The sequence below is a fragment of the Dipodomys merriami genome, unplaced genomic scaffold (assembly GCF_024711535.1).
Source record: "Dipodomys merriami isolate MVZ:Mamm:240054 unplaced genomic scaffold, mDipMer1.0.p SCAF_71, whole genome shotgun sequence".
NCBI classification, from domain to species: Eukaryota; Metazoa; Chordata; class Mammalia; order Rodentia; family Heteromyidae; genus Dipodomys; species Dipodomys merriami.
The window spans coordinates 6038986-6065447 of NW_027206302.1; the positions used below are offsets into that span (position 1 = coordinate 6038986).

The 26462-nt window shown below is 41.8% G+C and overlaps 1 protein-coding gene across 2 annotated transcripts in view; it reads right to left on the reverse strand.

Annotated features, from left to right (window-relative positions):
- Mtf1 (metal regulatory transcription factor 1) overlaps nucleotides 1-26462 on the reverse strand; it is a 53110-nt gene that overhangs the window by 25141 nt on the left and 1507 nt on the right. Inside the window, exons 1-3 of one of the 2 annotated variants that reach the window (XM_070008720.1) lie at nucleotides 25910-25990; nucleotides 25588-25833; nucleotides 496-734 (exon numbers count right to left, since the gene is read on the reverse strand). In XM_070008720.1, the coding sequence (XP_069864821.1) occupies nucleotides 496-734; nucleotides 25588-25731 (383 nt within the window). In that variant the 5' untranslated portion in view covers nucleotides 25732-25833; nucleotides 25910-25990. Of the gene's footprint in view, nucleotides 1-495; nucleotides 735-25587; nucleotides 26044-26462 lie in introns of those variants that run through there. The other variant, XM_070008719.1, reaches the window with a different exon arrangement.

A 26462-nucleotide genomic window follows, 5' to 3' on the forward strand; every position in this document is an offset into this window, starting at 1 on the left:
TAAGTCTGCTACAGAAGTGCTTCTACTTACCTAACCACTTAAGACTTGAGCCCAGCATTCTGTGTGCTTTCAAAGTATTAGCTACTGTTATTACTGTTTTCTCTAGCTAATATTGGAGACTAGTATAAGTCTCCTGATACAAACAGAGGAAGGAGAAATAGTCATCCATTCACAACTTCCCATTTCTCAGGACAGAAAGAAATTATCTTCAGGGTAAGGAGGAAAAAAAAATTACAGAAGCTTTAGAATGAAGATCCTGTTCCAAGGGGATCAATTCCTCTACACTAGCTAAAATTCCAAGGCCAGAATGTCACTCCATGAGCTCTAAAATCTAAACAGAGATGAACTATCACTACTCAGCCTAAAGCATTTCCACTACTAGATGTCCAATAGAGAAGCACAACGGTGAATTATCTCTCCTGCTGAAGGAAACAGCTGGCAGCCACAGGTTAGAGCAGGGTCAGAAGCTGGTGAAGCCATGGAGGAGAGGCCGACCTGTACAGTGTGTTGAATGCCTTTTCACAGCCCTGCACATCGCACTCAAATGGCTTCTCCTTCGTGTGCACTCGCACGTGGATCCTGAGGCTGTAGGAGGTGAGGAAGGCCTTGCCACAGCCTTCTTGATTACAGACAAAGGTGTATTCTCCTCGGTGAGTCTTCTGGTGGGTGCGCAGGTTACCTGCTGTGCTGTAGGTACGGGGGCAGCCCTCGAAGGTGCACTGGTACCGCTTCACCTGGCAGACAGAAGATACCTCATCAATGGGGCAAAATGACTGCCCACACTTACCTCCTTCTGAATTCAGCTGCCAGGAAATGTTGGAGAAAATACAAATGGGCTTCCATCATAAACACAGAAAACCACCTCCAAGGGCATGGGAGAAACCTTCTTGTTGTTCAAAGCACACACAGACAATGCATAGTGAGTATTTGAAGTGACAGTGGTTTTACACACTGCTGTCCATCTATCCTTTGACATATAATTATGTGTTTTCATATGAAATCTTCACATTGTCTTAAGGTGTGATTTAAATTTTTTTTCCCTCTGGCACTCCAACTTGATTAGAATTGACCAATGTTAAAGATATTTGCTGACCAATGTAATACTGAGTCTAAAGCATCCTGAAATTGATATAACTAATCAACAGACAGTATTCAGGATTTCTCTGAATAGTTGCCACTACTTATTTTCAAATCCTCAAAAGAAATGAAAATGCATCATGAATTCTTGGAATATCTGAAGGTGTGTAGCATTTTTCAGATCATCAGCCTGATGCTCTCAGTATAGAGGCTTGAACTCAAGGCCTCCTGCTTTCACTCAGCTGTTGCTCTACCACTTGAGCCACTCCTTCAGCCTGGGTTTTTGCTGGTTAGTTAAAGATAAAGTCTTTGAAACTCAATCCTCTAGGTCTCAGCCTCCTGAATAGTTAGAATTATACTTGTGAGCTACAGGAACCTGGCTCACTACGAACTTCTTGACATGGAAGGAAATGGCAGGTCTACATGCAAGCCTCCATTTCCCTCAATGTCCATGTGCTCCTAGGCAAGCTGGCTGCACTGTGTGAAACTATTCTTTTGAACTGCCTGGTACTCAGCCTCTTTCACCCACCCATAATGTCCTTGATTATCTGCAAATATATCCACTGATATACCAGTGCTTTGTCCTGAAAATTCATACTTCTCAACACAGCAGTGCCACAGGACTGTCTCTTCTGAGGCTGCTCTCTTCTCTCCTAACCTCTGAATAGAGGTGTCTAAAATTTGCCTCTTGAACAAGGCATTTGAATTTTCTGAGCTCCAGGTTCTTTATTTCTCAAATGCAAGTATAAATACCTTTCCTGCCTATCTCACAGTGGTTTTAAGCAGACAAAATGAGAAAATACTTGTAAAAGTACTGTAAATTACTTGACCATAGATAGATAGATAGATAGATAGATAGATAGATAGATAGATAGATAGATAGATAGATAGATAGATAGATAGGACCCATACACACACGCACACACACACATGCTAGTATTATTGTCTAGCTTTAAACAACATCTTTGTATGCACAAATCTTGGGGCTTTTTTAAAGTAATTTTTAAAAAATAGTCTTCCCGCCCAGCACCAGTGGCTCACACCTTTAATCCTAGCTACTCAGGAGGCTGAGGTCTGAGGATCAGGTTCAAAGCTAGCCTGGGAAGGAAAGTCCGTAAGACTATTATCTCCAATTAACCACCAGAAAACCAGAAGTGGCACTATGGCTCAATATAGTAGAACCCTGCCTTGAGCAAAAGAGCCCAAGCCCTAAGTTTAAGCCTTACAACCAACAACAACAACAAAAAGGGGTGGTGGTGGTTGTCTCCCTAACATAGCTCAAGGACTCAATCCTCCTGCCTCAGTCTTCTTCCTAAGTATTGGGTCTGTGCCACCACTCCCCACTGGTATGTACAAGTCCTAATCTTTCTCCAAGGCAGCAATCCGTGTCTCCAGCTTTATGTACTATAGTACACTAATGCTATTCACTTAACAGCTACTGAACTACTATGCCCTAGGCAACAAATTCAGTATCATGGAGAAAAGACAAAAATCTCTGAGCCTACAAACACACACATCCACAGTACTTTGGGAATATAAAAGGAACTTTAATGATGTGACTGTAAAAGGGGAATGAAGGGTGGTTAATAGGCAGGGCAGATATGTGAATATTCTAAAAGTAATATATGTAATGAAAATGGCACAATAAAACCCACCAACAACTATTTAAAAGAAGGGAGAAGGGGGACTCAGTGGTAGAGCGCTTGCCTTGCATGCGTGAGGCCCTGGATTCAATTCCTCAGCACCACATAAGCAAAAAGAAAAAAGCCAGAAGTGGCGCTGTGGCTCAGGTGGTAGAGCGCTAGCCTTGAGCTGAAGAGCTGAGGGACAGTGCCCAGGCCCAGAGTTCAGGCCCCATGACTGGACCCCAAAAAAAAAAAAAAAAAAAAACAAAGAAGGGAGAAGGGAGTAGAGAGGCTAAAAGTTATCTAGATGGGGCAAATTTGATCAAACTACTTTATATGGGTATTATAAACATCACCGTGAAGGTTTTTTTGTACAGTTAGATTTAAGTTCATAAGTGTTCTTCAATGATCTTCTAACCCCTCCTAAAATGGAATCAATGAAAACCCAGAGACAAAAGATGTTTCTGACTCAAATTTGTTGGGGGTGGAGGGGGGTTGGGTGTGGGACTTGAACTAAGCCTGGGTGCTGTCCCTCAGATCTTCAGCTCAAGGCTACCACACTACCTCTTGAGCCACAAGGCTACTTCCAGTTTTCTGAGAGGTTTATTGGAGATAAGAGTCTCACAGTTTCTCGCCCTGGCTGGCTTTGAACCGCGATCCTCGGATCTCAGCCTCCTGAGTAGCTAGGAAAGGCCTGAGCCACCAGTGCCTGGCTCTGACTCGAATATTTTTTAACTCTTTTGTTTTTAGATGAGCTAACAAGGTATTTTTCAGATAATCCAGTAGAGAAAGGCCCTGAAAGAGGGAATAAGCATGAGGACAACTGCGCATGTAGGTATCGTTATCCACAAAAAATGGCATTATGTGAGAGATTGGATGGAGTAAGAAAAACAAAAAGCTGGACATGATGGCAAATGCCTGTAATCCTGGCACTTGGGAAACAGAGAGGAGGATGGAGAGTTTGAGGTCAGCTCAAATGGAGTATTGTGATAGCTGGGCGTCACGCCTATAACCCTAGCTACTTAAGAGGCTGAGATCTGAAGATCATGGTTCAAAGCCAGCCTGGGCAGGAAGATCTGTGAGACTCTGATCGCCAATTAACCACCAGAAAACCGAAGTGGTGTTGTGGCTTAAGTGGCAGAGCTCAGCTGAAGAGCTCAGGGACAGCTTCCAGGCCCAGCATTCAAGCCCCATGACCGCCAAAAAGAGAGTGGGGGAGAAAGAAAGAAAGAAAAAGAAAGAAAGAAAGAAAGAGAGAGAGAGAGAGAGAAAGAAAGAGAGAGAGAGAGAGAGAGAGGAAGGAAGGAAGGAAGGAAGGAAGGAAGGAAGGAAGGAAGGAAGGAAGGAAGGAAGGAAGGAAGGAAGGAGGTGATAGTGAACATCATGACATGAATGCCATGGAAATTAAGAATAAAGTGACCAGCTGCCATAGGGACAACGGGGTGCTGAGGACTGAGAGCGGCAAAGTGGAGAAGCTAAGATCAACTCTCAAAATTATGGCCTGCAGGCCAACATAAATTGTGAGGCTACCACTATGGGCTGGATGGGCCCAGGAAGAAATGTCTAATATACACATGAACATACAGGCTGCAAAAGAAGACTCTATAGGGTGCTGGGAATGTGGCTCTGCAGTAGAGTGCTTGCCTAGCATTCATGAAGCCCTGGATTCAATTCCTCAGTACCACATACACAGAAAAAGCTGGAAGTGACACTGTGGCTCAAGTGGTAGAGTGCCTTGAGCAAAAGAAGCTCAGGGACAGTGTCCAGCCCTTGAGTTCAAGCCCAGAACAGGCACAAAAAAAAAAGAAGAGGAAGAGGAAGAAGAGGAAGAGGAAAAGGAAGAGGAAGAGGAGGAGGAAGAGGAGGAGGAGGAGAAGATGATGAAGAAGACGACGATGAAGATTCTAATGGCAGAAGCCTTTGGGACACAGTCAACAGCTGACTTTACTCGTAACACAATACTAAGTATCAGGTTCAGGTATAAGGCCCAACTCTGCCAGTTACAAAAATGAAACTTACTAAGCCTCAATTTCCTTATTTATAGAGGGGCCAAAAATCTACCTTCTTTTAGTTGTTGCAAAGAATATTATTAAGACTAATTTATGTAAAGCATTTAATATAGTAATTGACATATATACCAATCAAGTATACCCAATATCCAATGAAGTAATAGCTCTCATAAGAAGACAAAAGGCAGCCCCCAAAGCTACTAAAATTCAACCTACTAGTGAAAGAAGAGAAGCCTTTGGTGAGTAAGTGGGAGAAGGAAGCATAGAGGCAAAGAATGTCATAGAAGCCAAAACAAACAGGGTGTCGATGAAAAGGAAATGATCAAAATGTCAAATGGCAGAGAAAATAAGGAAGCCAAGGACTGGGGAAACACGTGGATCACACCTAGGAATTCACTAGTGACTCAGCAAGACTCATGAACAAATGACTGGGGCAGGGGTCAGGATGGAAGTGAATAAATAAAAAAGGAAGTGGAAAGAGTCCAGATGGTAGGCAAACGCACAAGGGGATTTGTGGTGCTCTTCATAAGACTAATTTTTTTTTTTTTTTTGATTTTGGCTATATTGAGTTATAAACTCAACCTTCATGTGTTAGGCAAGTACTCTAGTACATGCCTCCAGCCCTTTTTGGTTTAGTGTTTTGTTTTGTTTTCCAGATAGGGCAGTTTCTGGGGCGGGGGGGGGGGGGTTGCCTTAGACTGTAATCTTATCTCCACTTCCAACTAGCCTAGGTTACAGACCTACACCATCCTGTTGGTGCTAGATCTGGAGCAGATTTTAAGGGAGAAATGTCCTGGAAGTCTAGGGAGTAACAGAAAAAAGAGAAAAGGCAATATTGTATATGTAAGGGCTTTAGCTCAGTGGTAGAATGACTACTTGGTATACAATAACTGAATTTGGTTCCCAGCACACAAAACCACCTGGATGGAGAGAAAAGCATAAGGTTGGTAGTTCAGAGCCATTCAGTTTCAAAGACGAAAATGGAAAATAATGGGTGTGGTCAAGGAGAAACAGTATTCTTTTGATTTCATGGTCTGTCTCAGCTACTCAACCCTACTACTGAATAATAAAGTAACTGGAGACATACATAAAACAAGAAGGCTATGTTCAAAGAAATTTATGGACAGTGACATTTGAAGTTTATATAATATGGAGTCTTTTGAAAAATGTTTTTAGCCATCTTCTTTCTATTAAAAAAATAATTAAAGATGCCAGGCACCAGTGGCTCACACTTATAATCCTAAACTACACAGTCGGCTGAGATCTGAAGATCATGGTTTGAAGCCAGCCTGGGTAGGAAAGTCCATGAAACTCTTTTTTCTTCTTCTTTTTTTTTTCCTGTCCTAGGGCCTGAACCTCAGCTTGCCAGCTCAAGGCTAGCGCTCAACCACTTGAGCCACAGTGTCCCTTCTGGCTTTTTCTGCTCATGTGGTATTGAGGAATGGAACCCAGGGCCTCATGCACACAAGGCAAGCACCACTGAGCCACCTTTCCAGCCCTCCATGAGACTCTTATAGCCAATAAATTACTCAGAAAAAGCCAGAAGTGGGTAGAATACTAGTGGTAGAATACTAGTCTTGAACCCAAAGAGGCACTCAGGCCATGAGTTCAAGCCCCAGGACCGGCAGCGGCAGCAACAACAACAACGAATCGTTAAAAATGTTTAAAATTAGGGCTAAAAATGTGGCTTGATGGCTGTACACTTATCAAGCATGCCCAAGGCCCTAGATTCAGTCTCCAGTACTGCCAAACAAACAAGGTAAAAAGGATTCTTAGTTCTATAGCTAATCAAGCAACTGGTATGATGGTGGGAGGTACATGCAGGAGGATAGTGAGTTTAAGATTTGCCAAGGTTGCACAAGACCTTATCTCAAAAAAAAAAAAAAAAAAAAAAGGAAGGAAGGAAGAGAGGGAGGAAGGGAGGGAGGGAGGGAGGGAGGGAGGGAGGAAGGAAGGAAGGAAGGAAGGAAGGAAGGAAGGAAGGAAGGAAGGAAGGAAGGAAGGAAGGAAGGAAGGAAGGAAAACAACGAACAAGCAGCTGATAGATTTGGCCAATGAGCCACAGCCTCTACCAAAATCTGTAGGAGTGAAGGAGAGGCCCAGACTCCGTCTAGCTCCTCCACCCTCTCTCTCTTTCACTTGTCTAACACTCAATCTAACCTTACATAACTCTTCAGGTTTCTGAGGTACCTATTTACTGCTTGCCTTTCCCACTGCCACACAGGTATACTAGTAAGTATCCACAAAACTGAATTCCTCATCCTTTAATCTCAGGTCTCAGGGCCTAGTTTTGAAAGTCACGCTAGGATTCTAAAGCAGCCCAAGACTGAGATGCAGTTTAGTGGACAAGCACTTGCCTAGCAAGCAGTATACCCTGGGTTCCATACCCAGTACCAAAAGCAGAAAAGAAATATATATATATATATATATATAATAAAACAGTGCTCCACACATACCATCTCTGCTCAAATGATCCAGTCCCAATTCCTTAGCCTGATATTAAATGACATAACTTTTTTTGCCCTATTACTAAGTAACAAGCCAGTAGAAGGCTATGTCTAGGCCTAAAGGCAACAACATAATTTTCCCCAATTGCAATTCTAATTCCTACTTCCTAGACTTTTCTCTCTCCTCTGCCTTGACTGGAAATGCCCAGATGCTTTATTTGCTTTTCTTAGTTTCCCTGTCTTTCTATAATTGTTCTATGAGGACAGGATAGTGTCCTTCCCTAAATGCCAATAACCACTCATTTGACACTTAGCTTATATTGGTAATTTTCCTCTCTGCATACATCCTGACTTCCCAACAAGACTAAAAGCCACTTCCAAGCTGCCAAGTAGAGATTTCAAAATACCACTGATCAGTCAGGAAGAGTGACTGTACACGTAGCAATAAAGGAGATATGTCCCAATCATAAGGCTTATGGCAATGATGAGTGATAACAGTAGATTTCATTCTTTTGTTTGTTTTATTGGTCTTGGCTAACCTAGAATTTGTTCTGAGACTGGCCTCAAACCTGTGATACTTGTACCTCAACCTCCTAAGAGCTGGAATTACAGATGTGCATGACCATACTACCTTAGAAGTTCATTCCTAAAATGCTACAGCAGTTGGTAATTGCTTAGTAGGTAAATAATTGCAACAAATAATTATCTTTCTTGCCTCTCTGCTCTGCTGTATCTGAATTTATGTACTTGGCCAAATCAAACTCCTGTTACATGTTCTTGTCTTAAAGGGCTAGTATGCAACTAGTACTTATTCCCACTCCAAACTAGAATAGGCATCCTTATTATAGGATCTCATGACTTCTGTACTCTCTCTCTATCTGGGGCTTCTGTAGGCAGAGATTCAGCTAACTATGCATCAAAATATTAGAAAAACTGTGCTATGTATAGAACTTCTCTCCCCATTATTTTCCAAATAATACAGTACAACAACTCTAGTGCTTACACTGTATTAGGTAACATGAAGAATCTAAAGATGATTTAAAGTATACAGGAAAAGGTACATAGGTTGTATGCAAACACTACTCTTTTACAGCAATAAGGGAGGGAAAAAATTAAACAGATTCAAATAGGGGAAGAAGAAGTCAAATAATCCCTATTTGCAAATGATATGACCCTATGCTTAACAGAGTCTATGGACTCTACCAAAAATTTCTACATCTGATAAATGCCTTCAGAAATGTAGCAGGATATAAAATAATCACTTAAAAAATCATCAGTCTTAGATGGGCACCAGTGGCTCATGCCTGTAATCCTAGCTACTCAGGAGGCTGAGATATGAGGATGATGGTTCAAAGCAGCCCGAGCTTTCAGAAAGTCTGTGAGACTTTAACCACTGGAAATGGCACTGTGGCTCAAAGTCGTACAGCATTAGCCTTGAGAGAAAAACTCAGAGACAGTGCCCTGAGTTCATGCCCAACAACCAACCAAGAAAGAAAAAGAAAGAGAGAGGGAGATAGGGAAGGGGGGAGGGAGGGAGGGAGGAAAGAGAGGAGGGAGGGAGGGAGGAGAGAAAGGAGGGAAGAAGGAAGGAAGCAAGGAAGCAAGGGAGGAAAAGAAAACAAACAAGGCTGGGAGGGGACCCTCTTAAACTTCTCGTGGGAATGTGTATTAGTGTAACCACTGTGGAAATCAGTCTGGAAGTGCCTCAGAAAATATCAATAGATGTACTTGTGACCCTAGCACAGCACCATTGTGCATGTATCCAATAGAATAGATAATAATGTACAAGAAAGATACCTGCATACCCATCTTTACTACAGCACTGTTCACTATAGCCAAATTGCAAAATCAACCAAGGTGCCCAACAAGAGATGAATGAATAAAGAAGATATGGTATATATATACACATGAGATATCATACAGCCATAAAAAAAAATGAAGTAAATTCATTTGTAGGAGATAAACCAAGTCCAAAAGGCCAACTATATGTGAAGCTAGTCTTAAAAGACACACATAGCCAGGCACTGGTGGCTCACACCTGTAATCCTAGCTACTCAGGCTGCTGGGATCTTGAAAGTCCATATTTTTTTTTTTTTTTTTTGGTCAGTTGTGGGGCTTGAACTCTGAACCTGGGTGCTGTCCCTCAGCTCTTCAGCTCAAGACAAATGCTCTCCCGTGTGAGCCACACCACCACTTCCAATTTTCTGGTGGTTAATTGGAGATAAGTGTCTCATGGACTTTCCTGCCCAGCTCATGAGACTCTTATCTCCAGTAAATTACCAAAAAAATCCAGAAGTGGTAGAGTGCTAGCTTTGAACAAAGCTAGAGTAGAAGAGTTGTAGAGTGCTAACTTTGAACCAAAGAAGCTCAGGGACTGCACCCAGGCCTAGAATAGTTCAAGCCCCAGGACTAGCTTTAAAAAAAAAAAGACACACACATTTAAGGATATGCATATATGTATATATAACTACATCTATCTATCTATCTATCTATCTATCTATCTATCTATCTATCTATCTATCTATCTATCTATGTGTCATGCACACAAGACTGTAACTAAGGGATTGTGTAGAAGGAAAAAAGGAAGGGAAGGGTTGGGAAGGTAGCTCAGTGGTAGGGTACTTGCTTTGCATGCATGAGGCCCTGGGTTCAATTCCTAAGCACCATATAAGCAGAAAAAGCCCGAAGTGGTGCTGTGGCTAAAGTGGTAGAGTGCTAGCCTTAAGCTGAAGAGCTGAGGGACAATGCCCAGGCCTAGAGTTCAGGCCCCACAACTGACAAAAAAAAAAAAAAAAAAAAAGGAAGGGAAGAGAGAAGGTGAATAATTTCAAACTATGATACATCTATGTATGGATATAACATAAGAAAGGACATGATGTAAGCTGCTGACAATAGAGGACAGGAAGTAAGAGAAGCATAAAGTTATTGTATTTCTAAAATAACATGGTGAACCCCCTTGGTACAATTAATACATGACTAAGAAAACAGTAAAGTTAATAGGCTTGGATGGGGGGCACCAACAGGAGGAGAGAGGGCAAGAAAAGGCAGTGCATGGTAATGAATATAGTGAGCACAGTTTACTTGCATATATAAAAACAGGACAATGAGACCTGTTGAAATTGTTTTAGGAAAGGGAAAAAAGATGGGGGTGACAGGGGAAGGTTAATGAAAGATACATTATTTACATGTGAGGAATTTACATACAAGGACAAAACCCCTCTTGTACAACTAATGTATGTTAATTTAAGAAATTTTAGAAAAAAATTGTGCCTCTACTGAATTTGTACAGAATTTTCCCCTCATCATTGTTCCCTAAACAATACAGCTCAGGGCCTGGGCACTGTTCCTGAGCTTCTTTTGCTCAAGGCTAGCACTCTACCACTTGAGCCACAGCACCACTTTCAGCTTTTTCTGTGTATGTGGTACTGAGGAATCAAACCCAGGGCTTCATGAATGGTAGGCAAGCACTCTACCACGGAGCCACATTCCCAGCCTGTATAACAACTATTTACCTAGTGCTTGCCTATAATGTAAGTAATTAAAAGATGATATATGTATGTGTGTGTTATATGCAAATACAACTTGAACATCCATGTACTTTGTATGCATGGGAGGTGCAGTTTTGGAACTAATTCCCAATGGATAATCAGAATGATCATTTTTCTTTAAAGTAGGAGATAAAATTAAGATGAAATAACATATTACATCATTATCTATAGTTGCCAGGCAAAACAGTATCTGGAAAATAATAGACATTAAATATTTGTTGAATTAAATAATTCAACACAGGGGAACAACTACTCATTGGCTATACTGTAAGCTCCAGAAGAACAGGACCAGGCTTAACTGGTTCACTGACAACATACCCTCAGAAATTAGCCTGAGGAGAAGCGGTGATGCATCCACATTTCTTTTTGGTTCTTTTTGTTTGTTGTTTTTGTTTGTTCCAAGACTTAAACTAGGGGCCTCAGATTTTCATTTAGCTTTCCTGCTCACAACTGGCATTCCACCATGTAAGCCACACACCACCAACCAGCATAGCATTTTGCTGGTTAACTGGACATAGAGTCTGTCTGACTGGTTTCAGTGATCCTATCTCAGCCTTCTGAATATCTAAGATTACTAGTGTAAGCCACTTACACCCAGCTCCATTCACATTTTTCAATGCTATAGAAGTAGTGACAAGGACCACACAAGTGGTAAGAAGTAAGTGTATCAAGGAGGATGGTCAACTAGGTAAATGCAGCAGAGAAGATGGATCAAGTATTCTTAGTTGTAGAAGTTAGGTATGGTACCACAGGCTTGTAATCTTTGCACTCAGAGGCTGAGGCAGAAGGATCACAAATTCAAAGCCAGTGAGTTTGAAATTAGGCTGGGTTATGGGGCTTCAAAGTAAAATACTGTCTAAAAACAAAAACAGCCAGGCTCCAGTGGCTCATGCCTGTAATCCTAACTACTCAGGAGGCTGAGATCTACAGATTGCAGTTCAAAGCCAGCCCGGGCAAGGAAAGTCTGTGAGACTCTTATCTCCAATATACCACTCAGAAAACCAGAAACAGTGCTGTGGCTCAAGTGGTAGAGTCCTAGACTTGAGCTGAAGAGCTGAGGGACAGCGCCCAGGCCCAGAGTTCAAGCCCCACGACTGACCAAAAAACAAAAACAACAACAACTAGCTGCTCTAGCTTAATAAGATCACTACAAGAGTGGGGCAGTGGCCAAAGTGTAAGGAAGTAAGTACCAACTACACTTTCAAGAAAACTTGAAAGACCAAGGACCGATAACTAGAAGATACAAGTTGAGAAAGTATTTGTATTCAAAACGGGTAGACAGTTGAGTATCAAAAGTACCCCTATACTAGCTAAATAAATAAATAATCTTTCACTTCATCTGAAAGAAATAGTTAATACAAATAGCCACTCGGTATCTTTCAGAATTCTTTTAAAATAGCACCAAATTTCAGTAAAAAGGGAAAACTAAACCTCTCCAAGCTGAATCAGAACAGGAAGTTACAAAACCATCCATGCAGTTTTTCTTGATTACACATAGGAAGTATTACAACACTGGAGACTTTTAAAGCAGTTGAAGTTGAACATACAAGTATCAAAACTCAGGCTCTGAGAATTGTATTTTATTTTGTGCTAAGGAATTAAAAAATAAAACCTTGCTACTAAGAGGCCCAGAATCAAGAGGAGAGCCAAACAGATAAAGAGATAGGAACCAGGTGGCTTAGGAAGCTGAATTGATAAGGAGTGGGTTCAGCACACTAGGGAAAGAATGTAACTTAGACAGGGTGACTAAGAGAAGCCAGAGGTGACACCCAAAGGGAATCTAAAGACTTCAGGGAGGGGTGACACATAATTACTTTACTTATCAAAATGATATCTATGTAGTGAATTCAATGTCACTAAACACTCCACAGGATATAAAGAAAATTTGTTTTTCTAAGAGAGCTTAAGACTCAACAGGCAACTTCAGCTTTCTTGCAGCACCTCACACAGCTGTTGCTAACCACACTGAGTGCTAAGAGAGCATACTTAAGTCTCCAAAAAATACAGCTATGCTACTACTGGGCAGGAAGCATGAGCCTCCCGGAGAGCGGGTAATGACTTAAAAAGTGTTCCCAGCAGCTCTAAAATAAGAGGAATATTTAACAAAGATGACTGCCCTGTGAAGTCAACAGAACCAGAGAGAGAAAAGTAGAGGAAATAAGCAATAGTGAGAAAATTAAACCCTGAACTCCGAGAAACACAAGTTAAAAAAAAAATTGCCAGGTGCACTAGGTGCGCTGGGTTGCACACGCCTGTAATCCTAGTTACTCAGGAGGCTGAGATCTGAGGATCGAGGTTCAAAGCCAGCCAGGAAAGTCCAGGCAGGAAAGTCCGTGAGACTTATCTCCAATAAGCCACCAAAAAACTGGAAATGGCGCAGTGGCTCAAGTGGTGGAGTGCTAGCCTTGAGCTGAAGAGCTAAGGGACAGCGCCCAGGCCAAGAGTTCAAGCCTCACACCAACAAAGAACGAACAAAAAAAATTTTGCCAGGTGCTAGTAGCTCTCGCCTGTAATCCTAGCTACTTAAGAGGCTGAGATCTGAGAATAGCTGTTCAAAGCCAGCAGGGGCAGGAAAATTAGTGAGATTCTTATCTCCAATTCACCCACCGAAAAACCCTGTAAGTGGAGCTATGGCTCAAGTGACAGAGTGCTAGTAGCCTTGAGCAAAAGAAGCTCAGGGATAAACCACCCAGACCCTGAGCTCAAGCCCCAGGACTAGCACTGGGGGGGGAAAAAAAAGATGAAACTCAGAAAGCTCCATTTACAAGCCAGCTGCTAGACGAGCTGGGTGCCAGTGGCTCATCATGCCTGTAAATCCTAGCTACTCAGGAGGCTGAGATCTGAGAATCAGAGTTCAAAGCCAGCCCAGGCAGGAAACTCTGTGAGACTCTTATCTCCAATAAACCACTAGAAAACCGGAAGTGGTGCTGTGGCTCAAGCAGTAGAGCACTTGCCTTGAGCTAAAGAGCGCAGGGACAGCACCCAGGCCCAGAGTTCAAGCCCCACAACTGGAAAAAAGAAAAGAAGAGAAAACTACATTGGACAAATATTTGCTGTCCTCTACTCAATAAAGAAAGGCCATCTGGACAGATGAATGCTGACTATTATGGCTAGAAGACTTGCCCTTCTTCCCCATTACAGGTGACTTCCTTGCCTTCCTCCATACCAAAACTGACCCCCTATACTGACACTGAGCTCATTTCTTCATCCCAAAATGGGCAACCAAACTGCTTGAAGCAGAAATGTAAGAGCTCTGAACTGACCCCATTTCTTCAATAGCACTTGCACATCAGCCATAAGAGCCAAGTTCACACACTCATCATCCTTCCCATAGCTCATCCCCTCCCCCAAGGCTGTACTAATGCTATCTCCTGCCCCTTCAATTCTCAGCTCTGTTCACAGCCTACAGGTCTCAGCATCTGACTTTACAGTCTGAGAAAGTAGTCTCCTACAGAAAGTATAGACTTTGGCCTTTAGAAAGTCTTCACCTCATATCTCAGTTCTACCACTCTGCCACTGGGTGTTTCTCTACAACTCAGGGCTGTTGTTTCTTAAATCTGTGTGAGTATCTATTTTATAAGATTATGAAAGTGAAATACAAAATTATGTCTAAAATCCCAGAGGTCAAGCAGGGTGGGGTATGTCTATAATACTATCTAGTAGGGAAGTGTAGCTAAGAGGTTCAAATACTGGCCCTGGGCAAAAGGTGTGAGACCTTATTTAAGAAAAAAACTAAAGCAAAAGGGGCTGTAGAAAAGGTTCCAATGGTACTGAGCCTACATAGGAAGCCCCAACTTCAAAACCTCACCACCAAACTAAAAGGAAACACAAACCAACCAACCAAAAAAGCCCACCACAGTAACTAGTACACAGCAGCTATTCGACAGATGTTCACTGTCTTACCCTCACTACCCCTCTTCCAGCATAACAAGCTTTTCTTCTTTAGCTGTAAAAGCCCTCAGCTTTGCCTGGTGCCCCAAATGCCCACTGTTAAGGGACTAAAGAAGTCACAGGAAGCCAAGGATGAGTCTGAAACACTACCTGTGGTGTTGCAGAAACCCCTTCAGGGGACCACAAATATCTTCATTTTAAAACAGTTATAGCAGCTCACACCTGTAATTCTAAATTCCTCAGAAGACTGAGATGTGAGGATCATGGTTTAAAGTCAGCCTAGGCAGGTAACTCAGAGACTCTTATTTCCAATTAAAACAAAAGCCAGAAGTGGAGCTGTGGCTCAAGTGGTAGAGAGCCTTGAGCAAAAAAGCCAGGACTGGCACACACCCAGACATACGCACACACACAAACACAAACACACACACACACACACACACACACACACACACACACACACGGAGTTAACAAAGGTGGTTCACATTCCACATTAGTGTTAATACAACAGTTCAGCTAATTGGGGGAGTTGGCAAGTCTTCAATGGACTATCTTAGAGCCCAACAACAATTTACCACCTGGTTTCAAGAAGAAAATGCTTCCCAACAGTTCATAACAAAAAATGTTTCAACACTGTAAATTATTCTTGAGCTGAAAGTTACCTCTGCATTTCCAGTGAAACCACAGAAGTCTATGGGGAAGAGAAGCCAAGTGTACACTGAACTACCATAACAGACCAAACTTTATGCTACATGTGTTATGCATATATTGCTGCCCATTGTTTTATGCATGAATCCCACTTATTCTTCACAGAATGCAATGTAATATTTTTACTTTAAGTTTACAAAAGAAGAAACAGAGCAACTTGCTTATGGCCACATTGCTAGTATATACAGAACAAAGATGGAACCTAGGTTGAAGCCATCCTTCACAGAAGAAACTATTTTGAGAATAAGCTTGATTCAAAGAATAGAAAGGAAAAGAACACTAAAACCAAGTTCTTCTGGACCTTAAAATAACAAAATGTTGGGATTGGAAGAGTAGCTCAGTTGGTAGAACATCAGCCAGACTAAAAGTATCAGGTTCCAGAAGAGACAAACAGTACATGGTCTCCCTGATAAGTGGATTCTAAATCCAAAATGTTAGGTGATATGACAAAACTAACAGGACTTAAGAAACAAAGAACTCCCACTCATCTGGTTGAACCACTACCAAATATCCCCATGCTGCTGATCACATATATGGTATATAACATGGAGCACCGTTTTATATTACAGACTGTGATAGACAGTTTGCTCCAGGAAAGTTAGAATGAACTTGTGACTTTAAATGAGCATCATTATTCCACAATACTGTGAATTTCTGGAAATTATGTAATCACTTAATCACAATCAAAAAAAAAAAAAGAACCTCGGGGAAGGGAGGGAGGGAGGGGATGGTAGGGGGAAAACAATGGAGGGGGTAACAATGTTCAAGAGGAAGTGTACTCATTACCTCACTCATGTAACTATAACCCTCTGTATAGTATCTTTACAATAAAAAAATTAAAAAAAAGAAAATAAAAAATAAAAGTATCAGGTTCCAAGTTCCAGTCCTGGTCTTGGATGGACACACACACACACACACACACACACACACACACACACACACACACACACACACACACACACACACACACACACACACACACACAATTTAGCAATATCTAATATCCAATAGACTGTAGCTTATGTAAAAACCAAACTTGTCCCCTTCCTAGGTCAGAAAGAAATAATGATGACCAAGTATTAATGAACATGTAGTTGATGCTGATACGTGGCATGGCCTGGTTGTAACAGGAAAACACAGGTGCTCTGTATTGTTACAGACTCTCAACACATGGAGATTCAAAGCTCTGAGGGCAGGGACTGCGTTGTACTGCTTGATATTTGACAAAAATAGAGGAGTCAAATCTTGGCCAGGTAGGGGAGGGAGTGAATGGATCCTTAACATTATATTTCCAAGCAGAGATGTCTGGCTGTCCTAGTTCTGAATGGCAATACCATGGGAGATTAAGAGGAGATCTGTGAAGAAATATAATCACAGTAGGCAAAGGCAAAGAGTGGAAGGTAGGTGGTTTCCCCTTAGGGAAAGGCAAACATGTAAGTTCCCTGCCTGAGGGATTTATGTTGAGCAGTAAAAGATACTAGATTGCAATCAGGTTTCCTAAGTAAAAGACAAACTGGAGTCAGGATCACCCCCTCCTCGTGTGTGTGTGTGTGTGTGTGTGTGTGTGTGTGTGTGTGTGTGTGTGTGTGTGTGTGTGTGTGTGTGTGTGTGTGTGTGTGTGTGTGTGTGTGTGTGTGTGTGTGTGTGTGTGTGGGTTTCCTAAGTAAAAGACAAACTGGAGTCAGGATCACCCCCTCCTCGTGTGTGTGTGTGTGTGTGTGTGTGTGTGTGTGTGTGTGTGTAGGTTTCCTAAGTAAAAGACAAACTGGAGTCAGGATCACCCCCTCCTCGTGTGTGTGTGTGTGTGTGTGTGTGTATGTGTGTGTGTGTGTGTGTGCGTGCACGCGTGCAGGTTTCCTAAGTAAAAGACAAACTGGAGTCAGGATCACCTGACAAACTGGAGTCAGGATCACCCCCTCCTCGTGTGTGTGTGTGTGTGTGTGTGTGTGTGTGTGTGTGTGTGTGTGTGTGTGTGTGTGTGTGTGTGTGTGTGTGTGTGTAGGTTTCCTAAGTAAAAGACAAACTGGAGTCAGGATCACCCCCTCCTCGTGTGTGTGTGTGTGTGTGTGTGTGTGTGTGTGTGTGTGTGTGTGTGTGTGTGTGTAGGTTTCCTAAGTAAAAGACAAACTGGAGTCAGGATCACCCCCTCCTCGTGTGTGTGTGTGTGTGTGTGTGTGTGTGTATGTGTGTGTGTGTGTGTGTGCGTGCACGCGTGCAGGTTTCCTAAGTAAAAGACAAACTGGAGTCAGGATCACCTGACAAACTGGAGTCAGGATCACCCCCTCCTCGTGTGTGTGTGTGTGTGTGTGTGTGTGTGTGTGTGTGTGTGTGTGTGTGTGTGCGTGAGTGCGTGTGTAATAGAGAAAGCAAACCACAAGCCTCTTGCATGCCAGACAAAGCTCTGTTATTGAGCCACATCCTCAGCACCATCACTCCCCTTTTCCTGACATAGGATCTTATATATCCCAGGGTGGCTTTGAGTCTCCTGCCTTAGATTAGCATCCTGAGTGCTGGGATTACAAGCACACATTACCACATCAGCTTCTTCTAGTCCCTCTTACTCTTATACTTAAAATGTGTCAGGCTGAAAAAGAAATCTCAGGCTGTGGGAATGGTCTGTAAAGTGCCTGCCTAGAATGGGTGAGCCCTAAGTTCTATCCATTGCAAAAATAGATAAATAAAAGGATGAAGAAGGAAGAGGGAGAAATGAGGACGAAAGAGGAGGAGAGGGGCTAGGAAGGTGGCTCAGTGGTAGAGCGCTTGCCTTGCATGCGTGAGGCCCTGGGTGCGATTCCTCAGCACCACATAAGCAAAAAGAAAAAAGCCGGAAGTGGTGCTGTGGCTCAAGTGGTAGAGCGCTAGCCTTGAGCTGAAGAGCTGAGGGACAGCGCCTAGGCTCAGAGTTCAGGCCCATGACCGGACCCCCCCCAAAAAAAGAAAGAGGAGGAGAAACAACATCTACTACAATTACTACAATGGAATGTCATTGACCACATATTTCATCTATGGTATGTCTAGAAGCAATAGAAGACAACTAATTCACTAAGTATTACTGTTTCCTGATTTTTTTTTAAAAAAGGAGATTCTATCCCAATCAATACTTTGGAATACTTTGAGGCATTTTGGTGAACATATGTGACAAAGGATTCCTGAGTTTAATCATACATCTTGGCCAACTGTTTAGCAGAAAAGTGGGCCAGTGAGCAAACCACATAGGACACATTATATCCAGCAATGTTCAGAGAGAAGGTAGGTGAAGAGGTAACTAGACAGTCCTGGCAGGCTCTCTGGGAGGGCACAACTACAAGAAATGGTATGAAAACATGGACTAAACTAACAGACTAGACAAACAGCTACTTAGAAACCTTTAAGGAAGCCAGGCGCTGGCGGGTCATGCTTTGTAATCCTAACTACTCAAGAGGCTGAGATCTGAGGATCATGGTTCAAAGCCAGCCCTGGTCCGTGAGACTCTTATCTCTAATAAACCTAGAAAACCGGAAGTGGTGCTGTGGCTCAAGTGGTAGAGCCCTTACCTTGAGCTGAAGAGGGCAGGGACAGCGCCTAGGCCCAGAGTTCAAGCCTCACTACTGACAAAAAAAAAAAAAGAAACCTGGGGCTGGGAAGGTGGCTCAGTGGTAGAGTGCTTGCATTGCATGCCTGAGGCCCTGGGTTCGATTCCTCAGCACCACGTAAGCAAAAAAAAAGAAAGAAAGAAAGAAAGAAAAAAGCCAGAAGTGGCGCTGTGCCTCAAGTGGTAGAGGGCTAGCCTTGAGCTGAAGAGCTGAGGGACAGCACCCAGGCCCAGAGTTCAGGCCCCACGACCAGACCCCCAAAAAAAAAAAAAAAAAAAAGAAACCTTTAAGGAGTAAACCTTAAAAATGCTTTTAGCTGGGTGCTGGTGGCTCATACCTGTAATCCTAGCTACTCAAGGAGGCTGATATCTGAGGACTGCAGATCAAAGCCAACCCAGGTAACAAACCCATGAGACTCTTATCTCCTATTAACCTCAAGAAGACCAAAAGTGGAGTTATGGCTCAAAATGGTAGAGCACTAGCCTTGAGCAAAAGAGCTCAGGGACAGCATCCAGGCCCAGAGTTCAGGCCCCAATACTGACCCCCCCCAAAAAAATAAACAAGCCTTCTGAAACTGTTTTAAGAAGGGGGAGTAAGCCAGGCGCTGATGGCTCAGGCCTATAATTCTAGCTACTCAGGAGGCTCTGTGTGGCACTGTGGCTCAAGTGGTAGAATGATAGCCTTGAGCTGAAGCTCAGGGAAAGCACCCAGGCGCAGAGTTCAAGCCCCAGGACCGACCAAAAAAAAAGGGGGGCGGTGTAGGAGTCAGGTGCCCAAGGCTCATACCTGTAATCCTGGCTTCCCAGGAGGCTGAGATCTAAGGATCAAGGTTAGAAGACAACCCAGGCAGGAAAGTCTGCAGGAAAGTCTGTGAGACTCATCACCAATTAACCACTAAAAAGCCTCAAATGGAGCTGTGGCTGAAGGCACTAGCCTTATTTAAAAAGAACACTTATTTAAATAAGGTTAATTAAGAACAACCTTATTCCAAAATAAGTTAAAAAGAATGCTTTTGAGCAGAATAACAATATTTTGAGGAGAATTTCAAATACACAGCAGTAAAAAAGCAAGTACAAGAATCTGAAATGTGAAATTAAGACTCAGAATGACCCACAGTCCTACAGTAGGAAGACAATACCTGTGGCAAGGTTTTGGTTGGTTTACTTTTGCACAAGACAAGCATATTGGAAAAAAATGAAGCAATCAGTAAGCCAACTACACACTATAGCAAACAATGGAACAACCAAAAGCAAACAGGAAAATCAAGCTAAAATCTGACTCAGAAATAAGCTGCTTAGGAAGCCAAGAAGGCTAGATCTCAAACACTTTCTCAAGTAGCACCAATGCTAGAAAGAAAAACAGGTTGGGAAAAATGGGGAAAAACAAAGGTAGATTAAGAGATTGAGAAGCTGTTATCAGTAATAAACATTGGCCTTTTCAAGCCAATTATATGGATGCAAATACCAAGATAATATCGTGAAATCAAAAGCTAAGGTAAGATAGTGCTTCCAGAAGGCAAATCTCCTGAATGTCTATTAAGCAAGATGTCCAAACACTGTAATCAACTGCTGTTTCACTCTCAGCCCTCATCCAACCTCACACCTACCAGTCTCAAGACTTGATTATAAAATCTTTCACAGAGATCTCATGGGAAAAATAAAATAGAGTTGAGATATATCCACACCAGACTAAGGAAAGTCCTCATAATACCTTTGACCTTGTTCAGCATGATTATCAATGACCAGAGATGTGAATGGCAAATCAGGTTTGCAAATAGAATAATTGCACACAGTACAACATGAAAAAATAAAAGTCAATGTCACTAGTTTCATAATCATTCCTTCTCCCTTTCTGCCTAGGTCAGCATTTCCCAAAATGTGTTCCATTTAATTCCTGGAAATGAGAGCTGAAAAATGGGTTCACAAGTTTATAACATCTGGAAAATTCTTTACTTTCTTCCTTGTTAGTTTTTAGTACATCAACCGCTCTGAAAAGACCCCTAATAAATAAACTTGGGGGGGGAGGGCAGGAGAAAAAATAATAAATAAACTTCTGTTTTGACTTAATGTTTTCCAAACATTTGCTAATGAAACAGTCACATAGTAATCATTAACTGAAGATAGCCAAAAGGTAGAACCTCATTTAAACTTGCTATGCCAAGAAAGAAAGAAAGAAAGAGAGAAAGAAAGAAAGAAAGAAAGAAAGAAAGAAAGAAAGAAAGAAAGAAAGAAAGAAAGGAAGGAAGAAAGAAAGAAAGAAAGAAAGAAAGAAAGAAAGAAAGAAAGAAAGAGAGAGAGAGAGAAAGAAAGAGAGAAAGAAGGAAAGAGAAAGAAAGAAAGAAAAGAAATGATGCTAAACTGCTACTGCCTAGTCAATCTCCTTCCTAACCTAGGAGGAAAAAAAAAAAAAAATCACACCAACTAAAACAACAAACATGGCACTGCCTGCCTCTTCCCTCATTCCCCTTCCAGTCTTCCTTACTCTTCAGTGGCTTCACTACCTGTGCTCCACTGAAGGCCTTTTGCAGGATGTAAAGGATAACCATACAACTGGCAGAGCTAAGTGGCTTCCATGAGGTACGATCCCTCCACAGGGTCACACAGGAATAGAGGTCAAACTTTACACTCTTCCCTCCACTTTTTTTTTTTTTTTTTTTGGTCAGTCATGGGGCTTGAACTCTGGACCTGGGCGCTGTCCCTGCACTCTTCAGCTCAAGGTAAGGGCTCTACCACTTGAGCGACAGTGCCACTTCTAGTTTTCTAGTGGTTTATTGGAGATAAGAGTCTCACAGTATCTTAAAAGATAAAAAAAAAAAAAAAAAGTCTCACGGACTTTCCTGCCCAAGCTGGCTTTGAACCAGATCCTCAGATCTCAGCCTCCTGAGTAGCCAGGATTACAGGCATGAGTCACTGGTGCCCAGCTTTCCCTCCACTTCTACTACAAGGCATTCCACCCATCTCTAACAATGGTGATCTTCTCTGGTTCCTCTTTCTCTGTCCAACCCTTAAACTCTCAGACCAACTCTTGCTTCTCCCTTAAGCAAATGGCTTACAGTTTAATTGCTACCCTTTCCTGTCTCCACAATCCTAATCCTAAATTGTTTCCTTGACTTCAGACTCTCATTTCCAGTGGGCTTTCAGCTTGTTTGTTAACTTTTCTCCAAGGACTACACATTCAATACACTCCAACTAACTCCATCAATTTCCCCACCAAACTTCCTGCTCTTCCTGTCTTGATTCTTGTTACTGGAATCAACATTGAAGGGAAGGTGGACAGTAGAGTTAGCTGCTTCCCTATCAACATATACACAATGTAAATTTGCCTTTGTTCAAAGTACCCACCACACTAGACCTTTCACTGCTAAACTCTTCACCAGCTGCTCCAGCTATTAGCTGTACTAATACATATAAATTAAACACATTTGAAAAAAAAATAAACAGATGAATCTTTTCAATTCACTTCACTCAAAACCTTTGAATTACACCCAACTCACAACTCCATTATTCAATCGCCAATAATATACCAAGTTCCTGAGGTATCAATAAAAGCTCCTCTTTCCTTCATCAGAATTAAATAAAACTCCAAGCCAATGTTCCAAATGTCTTCTAAGTAACACTGCCTCCAAGCTACTACTGCTGCCAGGGCACTCTTTCTAAAGTACTAGTCTTAACTACATTGTCTAACCAGGCTCACAATCTCCCACCCAATAGTTTCCCACTATATCTGGAATGCAGTACAAACCTTAGCAAGCTATCTTTGCCTGGCCCTCTACAAGGGATCTATGCTATCTCCCATCCTTATCTCTTAGTATTCTTTGTTCTAGTCCAAGGGTCACAATACAGCCAAATCTAGCTACCTGCTTATTTTTGTAAATATCACTCACCACTATCTTTTTGTTTTGTTTTATCCCAGTGCTACACTTCCAAACGTGTGACTCTTGCTTGCTAGGCAAGTGCCCTACCACAGAGCATTATCTCCACCCCACTTGAACATTATCTACGACTGCATGGGTGCTATAGCAGAAAAGCTAAGTAGTTATAACAGAGATCACAGAGCTTAGAATATTTACGATTTAGCTTTTTACAAAAAAATAAAAATACAGAGCTCTATTCTAACAGGTAATAGGCAATTCCCTAAGATGGCCTGTGTTTCATACCATTTCTTAGTGTCTGCCATTCCCATCTCTCAGAAGGATGTGTCTCTGCTTCTGATGTTAACAGCTAGCTTCTGTGTTCCCAGTGCAGAATTTGCACCAACCCACATCATTGTCATACAAATATTTCTACTTCTGTAAACTGTCAATCTGCATCCCCATCTTCACAGAGCATAAAAGCACCTTGCTTTGTAAATGTTTACTGAGGGGCTGAGAAGGTGGCTCAGTGGTAGAGTGCTTGCCTTGCATGCATAAGGCCCTGGGTTCAATTCCTCAGCATCACATAAGCAGAAAAAGCTGGAAGTGGTGCTATGGCTCAAGTAGTAGAGTGCTAGCCTTGAGCTGAAGAGCTGAGGGACAGTGCCCAGGCCGAGAGTTCAGTCCCCATGACCAGCAGGAAAAAAAAGAAAAAGTTTGCTGAATTGAAACATCCTTTATAAGCTCAAATATTGGGTGGAAATCAACATGATAATATTTAGTATGGAGATATTCTTTTGTCACAGGTACTCAGGCTTGAATTTAGGGCTCAGACTCTCAATTGGCTTTTTTTGTTGTTGTTCAGAGTTGGTACTCTACTACTTGAGCCATACACCTCCAGTTCCAGCTTTTTGTTGGTTAATTGGAGATAATAGCCTCTCCGATTTGTTGGCACAGTCTAACTTTGAATTATGATCCTCAGATCTCAGCCTTCTGAGTAGCTAGGATTACAATTGTGAGGCACTGAGCCTGGCTAGGGAGGTATTCTTAAGGCCAACATATGACTCTCTATTCAACTGCACAAGACTTGACAATACGCTCAAGATACTAACATGGAAAAGTTTCTCAATCCCAGCCAGCACTATTAACATTTAGGGCCAGCTAACTGCTACAGAGTTCCCTGTATATTGTAAAATGTTCAGTAGAATCTTCAGTCTCTATCCACTATATTCCTGGAACAACTCCCCTATGCGACAAACAAAAGTGTCTCCAGACATTACTAAATGTCTTCTGAGGGAAAATATTACCCCCAGTTGAGAGCCACTATTCAGGAAGTTTCCAGGGTCAAGGTGACAGAAAGATGATGTTGCTAATAAAACATACACTACCCAGCAATTGTAGTACAGTATCCAGATTAAAAGATAAAGCTGCAGGGTACTCAATACTATTGACTCACACTTGTGAGATTGTACTCAACTCTAAATTCTAAAGGGACTTGGAAAACTAGAATTCATTCAATTAAAGGTGACCAGGCCAATGGGACACTGGAGGAAAATATCCTAAGAGGAATATTTAACTAAATGGAAGTGGTCAGATAAAAGAGAACTCAGGATCTTTAAGAAGCAAATTGTGGGACTGTTAGTGGGAGAAATAGAACTAGAAAGCTGTGCCTGAAGGGGGCAGATTTGGCTCTATATAAATCAAAAGCTTTCTAACAATCAGAGTGGCCCAACATGTGTATTTCATTGAGCCATGATGTCCTTTTGGAGCTGTTCAAGCACAGACCATGATACATCAAACAGGGTGTAGAGAGGGATTCTTGCACACCATGGGAAGTAGTACAAGATTTAAGGTTTTTCTAGCTCTGGGTTAATGCTAGAAAAGGCCAAATGTTATGCATACGCCATATGTAATTCCAAGACCTTAATAACAGCAACACAGGTTTTTGTGAGAGTTTTCTTCTGTTGGGTGCTGAAAAAATAGTAAGTCTAGCAATCCAGGAGGCTGAGATTTAAAGGAGAGTGGATGTTTAAAGCCAGTCCCAGAAGACAAGTCCTTGAAACTATAAAATAACCAGCAAAAGCAGAGCTGGATATGTGGCTCAATTGGTAGAGAGCCAGCTGTGAACAAGCAAGAGTAATAAGCTCAAGGCTCAGTTCAAACCCCAAAGTTCTGGGTTTTTTTCCTTAAATAATTTATCCTATTTCTGCTTGGTAGCTTCTTACATTTAATCCCCAATACTATAACGACCAGTAACCTATTTTCTGTAATAATTCCTGGATAATTATCACCTCTACCTCTAACCATGTCTTTTATTCTTCTACTAGTACAATTTATAAAATGCTTTACTCACATTACCTAAATATGAATATAACAACTTATTCAGATGATCTACTCATTTGCAATCTCTTGACTGAATTATAAACTCTAGCCTTCACAATTCACTAAGCACTAACTAATAAAGTATAATCCAGAAAATACTCATCTCCCAAACAAATCAATTACATACAATCCAGAGATAAGCCAAATCTAGTTATTTTAGTATCAGACATTCAAGTTTAATTATTTCAGCATCATAAACATAAATTTACTTCAATGTAATTTATATTTTATTCATGATAGGGGAAGAAAATGTGAAAGATTACAAATTAGTATTTATAAATTACAATATGGCCATACAATCCAAAAGATCTAGTAAGCAGTCACCATAAAACACAAAGTACATGTGTTGTTAACAGGCAAAAATCACAGTCGGCTCTAAGCCCAGGACTCCTTCTTAACTCCCCAGTTGAAACTGCCAGCAAGTGTTGGATAAAGAGTTACCCAAAAGCCTAACTGGGCCCTCACTAGTCAATTTACTTACTTCTTTGCGTTTCGTTTCTGGACATTCCGATTGCAGAGTAAGGGTTGCACCTTCAATATTTCTTGGCATGGGTGTGGAACCAGGGTTTATAGTCAAATGAATCTGATCTGGTGAGATAATGTGTTGCACGTAACCCTGGGACATTGCTTCCTGGTCTATTAGGAAGCCCTCTTCACCCCCTACCAGAAAAGGCAAGTGTTCTCCACACTGTCCATCGTCATCTTCATCCTCCAAAGTGCCAGGGTCCTGCTCAATAAGAACAGTGGTCCTATCATAAACAGTTCCAGATGAGGAAGGCACCAGTCCATTTTCATCCACAAACCTGAGCATCTTGTCATCGGGGGTCAGGTCATCTTCGTCCGCCTTAAAGAAGATGATGTTGTCGTCTGGACTGTGTTCTCCCATGATTCAATGGTGCTCAGCTCAGTTGCGAGAAATGAAAAGGTAATGACCTTTCTGCAATAGACAAAGTCAGAATTAGTGCCATACGTCAAGAAACACTGACCTTAGCAACATTAGGATTCATTTTCCCCTTCTTATTTAAAACAGCAAGTGAAAAATTGACTTATTTGGAAATTTTTTTTTTTTGGTTGGGTATGGGGCTTAAACACTGGGCCTGGGTGCTGTTCCTCAGCTCTTCAACTCAAGGTAAGTGCTCTACCACTTGAACCCCAGAGCCACTTCCAGTTTTCTGGTGGCTTATTGGAGATAAGAGTCTCACAACTTTCCTATCCAGACTGGCTTCAAACTGTGATCCTCAGATCTCAGCCTCCTAAGTAGCTAGGATTACAGATGTCAGGTGTGAGCCACTGGTGCCCAGATGTTTTTTGGAAATATTTTTAACTTTGATACAATCAAGCAATTTTAAAGGGAAA